The following is a 3,129-nucleotide window of genomic DNA, read 5'->3' as shown; positions in this document are numbered from 1 at the left end:
AATCATTGTTCAATGGTCAACAATTCTGTCTACTTCCTGGGGGTTGACTTCCTGAAGTTTAGACCTAAATTCTGACCTACTTTACCCTCTAGTCTCTGAGGAATCTTCCCTGATCCCATTCACTTTGGGTTTAAAAAATTGCTTTTCTATGGGGCAACATATACAACAATATAAATTATGTATAAGGAAAAGTTATTGATAAATATTTTACAGTGTAAATAAATAATTGCATAGATGAATTTATGAATTGATCAAAGAGTAAAGACACAAAAAATGCATGCAAACATCCATGAAATGAATAAACAATTGTCCATTGTTTTAAATTAACTGTTTCAGCCCATCCTTAAGATCAGTGGTTCTCAGAGTCTGGTCCAGAGCATCCTTGAAAAATCCTTTCAGAGAGTCTACAAATTCATAATTGGTTTTTATTTTTAATGTGATCAATATCTATAACTGTAACCCACATAAACAAAAACTCTTTGGACAGATCCTCAATCATTTTTAATAGGATAAAGATATTGGGAACAACAGTTTGAGGACCACTGCTTAAGACTGTCCACATAGATTTTTGAAGGAAGACAAACCTCCATGTACTAAAGAAAGAGGAGAAGAGAGAGGGAAACAAAGGGTGAATCTAACTGTGGTCAGAGAAGAAAGGTGAGACAAGTGTACCCCCAATCTTCTCCAAAAGACTCATTTCTATACCTCTCTGTCACACCATGACAATAGGAAGAGCCAAGAGGGAAAATGAAACCAGCTTTTTTTACTGGCCTACTGGGGTCTTAGGCACCGTGTTTAGAACACCACAAAGCTGTCCCATTTGCTCTTCTAAAGATCTCTGTGAGATTCCTGCTAATTTTGGTCTCATTTTGCAATTTGAAACCAGAGGGAGATAAATGTTTAAATAATGTGTCCAGGGCTACACAGACAATGTGAGTAACTGGTGACAATTTCTGGATAATTAATAGTTTTTTTTTTTTTTTTTTTAATTATGGCTAGGAAATAAAACATTGCTATCAGGACCTTGGCTGGAAGCCAAAGATGCCTCTGGAGAGTACTGAATTTTTAAAAAGTCTTTAGAAAGGGGGCTGTGACAGAGGATGGAAATCAACAATCCCTGAGGGGATGGACCAGGAGCTGGACGAGAGTCTTCTTCTCCACCCCCTGAGGAACTGAGGAGCTTTAGGTACCGCCAGGTTTCTGGGCAAAGACATCCATCTCTCCCCAGCCAATGAGCCATGAACAGTGTTTGTGTAAGAATAATATCTATATAAACTACTAATATCTATATAAACTACCTGGCCGCGATGATGGAAAATCATGTGCCTTGAGGATTTGAGCCAATTCATGCATCAGCAATGTCCTTCAGAGACTGACTGAATACCCTACAAGGGACTGCTTTCTGAAGGAGGAAATAGGAAGGGAAAGTCTTAACCCTAATTGAATAATCAGTTATTAATATCTGTGAAATAATGATTTGTTTCGCTAATAAGTTCTGAGACAAGTTTCTAATTCATTTTTTACCTAGACCTATACCGCTACACATTGTGACGCCCCCTAGCTGCACCCTGGAAAAAGGCAGTGAGGAAGAAGAGGATCTGGCTCTTGAAGGCAGAGAGAGGCACAAATGGCCGGGAAACTCCCTGATGTCCTTCTCTGTCTCTGTGTCCCCAGGGTGTCTGAGAGGAGCAGGGCTCCATGGAGCGCGGACCACCCAACATGACGGTGTCCCCCACACCTGAACATCGTGTACATGATTCTGAGAATTCAACGAAGAGTTCATCTGGGAGCCTTAACTTTGCTGCCTGGCTGAACATCCTCTCTCTGCTCATTGCCCTGCTTGGGCTGGTGGGAAACTGCGCCGTCCTGTGGCTCCTGGGCTTCCGCATCCGGAGGACCCCCTTCACCGTCTACATCCTCAACCTGGCGGCGGCCGACGCCCTCTTACTTTGTTTCTACTTTCTGATCAGTATAAATAGCTATTTTAGATATTTTTTTGATCATTTAACACGGGACATACTGTCATTCCTCACATCCATGTACTACACCGCGGGCCTGAGCCTCCTGGCCGCGATCAGCACCGAGCGCTGTCTCTCCACACTCTTCCCCATCTGGTACCGATGTCACCGCCCCAAGCACACGTCGGCCGCGGTCTGCGCTGTCCTCTGGGCTCTGGCCGGGATGTTCACAATAACATATATTTTCCTTTCTCATGAGATCCGCTTCATCATCTACGCAGGGTATTTCCTCCTCCTCATGTGTGTGATGTGCGTGTCCAGCCTGACTCTGCTGCTGAGGGTCCAGTGCAGCTCCCGGCGCCGGCAGCCGCCCAGGCTCTACCTCCTGGTGCTGCTCACGGTCCTTGTGTTCCTGCTCTGCGGCCTGCCCTGGGGGATCTGGTCTACCCTGAGTTCCCACTTCCACGTAGATCTCATGCATTTTCATCTCCTACAGCTCCTGGTCTGTGTGAACAGCAGTGTGAACCCCCTCATTTACTTCTTTGTGGGCAGACTAGGGAATAAGGGGAGGCAGCCTCTCAAGGTGGTGCTGCAGAGGGCCCTTGGGGATGAGCAGGAGTTGGGAGATGAGACAACAAACACCCCCCACATCAGCAGCCAGGAGACTTCATTCTGAACCTAAGAACAAGATGTTTAGACACAGCAGCCCTTGAAAGGAGCCCCCTGCCCCAGACCCACTAGCAGCTCCTCCCTCCCTGTGAGGAAAATCAGGATTTTCCCTGCCATTATTTATGTGGATGCCTAAAATGTAAACTCTAGGCAATGAACATTTATTAGGTGCCTATTGGATACCAGGCAGCTGGATACCCAAAAAGGACAGAACTCCAAGGCCTGGAATGGGAAGAATCAGATCATATCTAGTCTGAGAAACTAGCTGTATAACTGCACAAGTCACTCAACTCTGCCTCAGTTTCCTCATCTGTAAAATGAACTATCAAGAGAAATGGCAAAGCTCTACAGTATCTTTGCCCAGAAAACCCCAGATAGGGTCATATAACTGAGCAACAAAACTATACCAGGAACTGTACTACTAGGCCCTTCAAAGTATCTCATTTAATCTTCACAATACACCTGGGAGGTATGTGGTCTCCAGATATCCATTTTACACTTG

At 44.9% G+C, this 3,129-nt stretch overlaps 1 protein-coding gene across 1 annotated transcript; it reads left to right on the top strand.

Annotated features, from left to right (window-relative positions):
• Window positions 1–1,512: 1,512 nt before the first annotated feature.
• On the top strand, window positions 1,513–2,634 carry LOC100933769 (mas-related G-protein coupled receptor member X1-like). Its single transcript, XM_003774271.3, has one exon. It carries the CDS (start codon window positions 1,699–1,701, stop codon window positions 2,632–2,634), a length of 936 nt encoding a protein of 311 aa, XP_003774319.3. The 5' UTR covers window positions 1,513–1,698.
• Window positions 2,635–3,129: the final 495 nt, after the last annotated feature.

The sequence above is a fragment of the Sarcophilus harrisii genome, chromosome 6, assembly GCF_902635505.1.
Source record: "Sarcophilus harrisii chromosome 6, mSarHar1.11, whole genome shotgun sequence".
NCBI classification, from domain to species: domain Eukaryota; kingdom Metazoa; phylum Chordata; class Mammalia; order Dasyuromorphia; family Dasyuridae; genus Sarcophilus; species Sarcophilus harrisii.
The sequence above is the reverse complement of the archived record's forward strand: the minus strand, read 5'-3'. Positions and strand labels throughout refer to the sequence as shown.

What these genes read in the sequence shown, in the direction of transcription:
- LOC100933769 (XM_003774271.3), top strand. Translation starts at nt 1,699, where the DNA reads ATGGAGCGCGGACCACCCAACATGACGGTGTCCCCCACACCTGAACAT.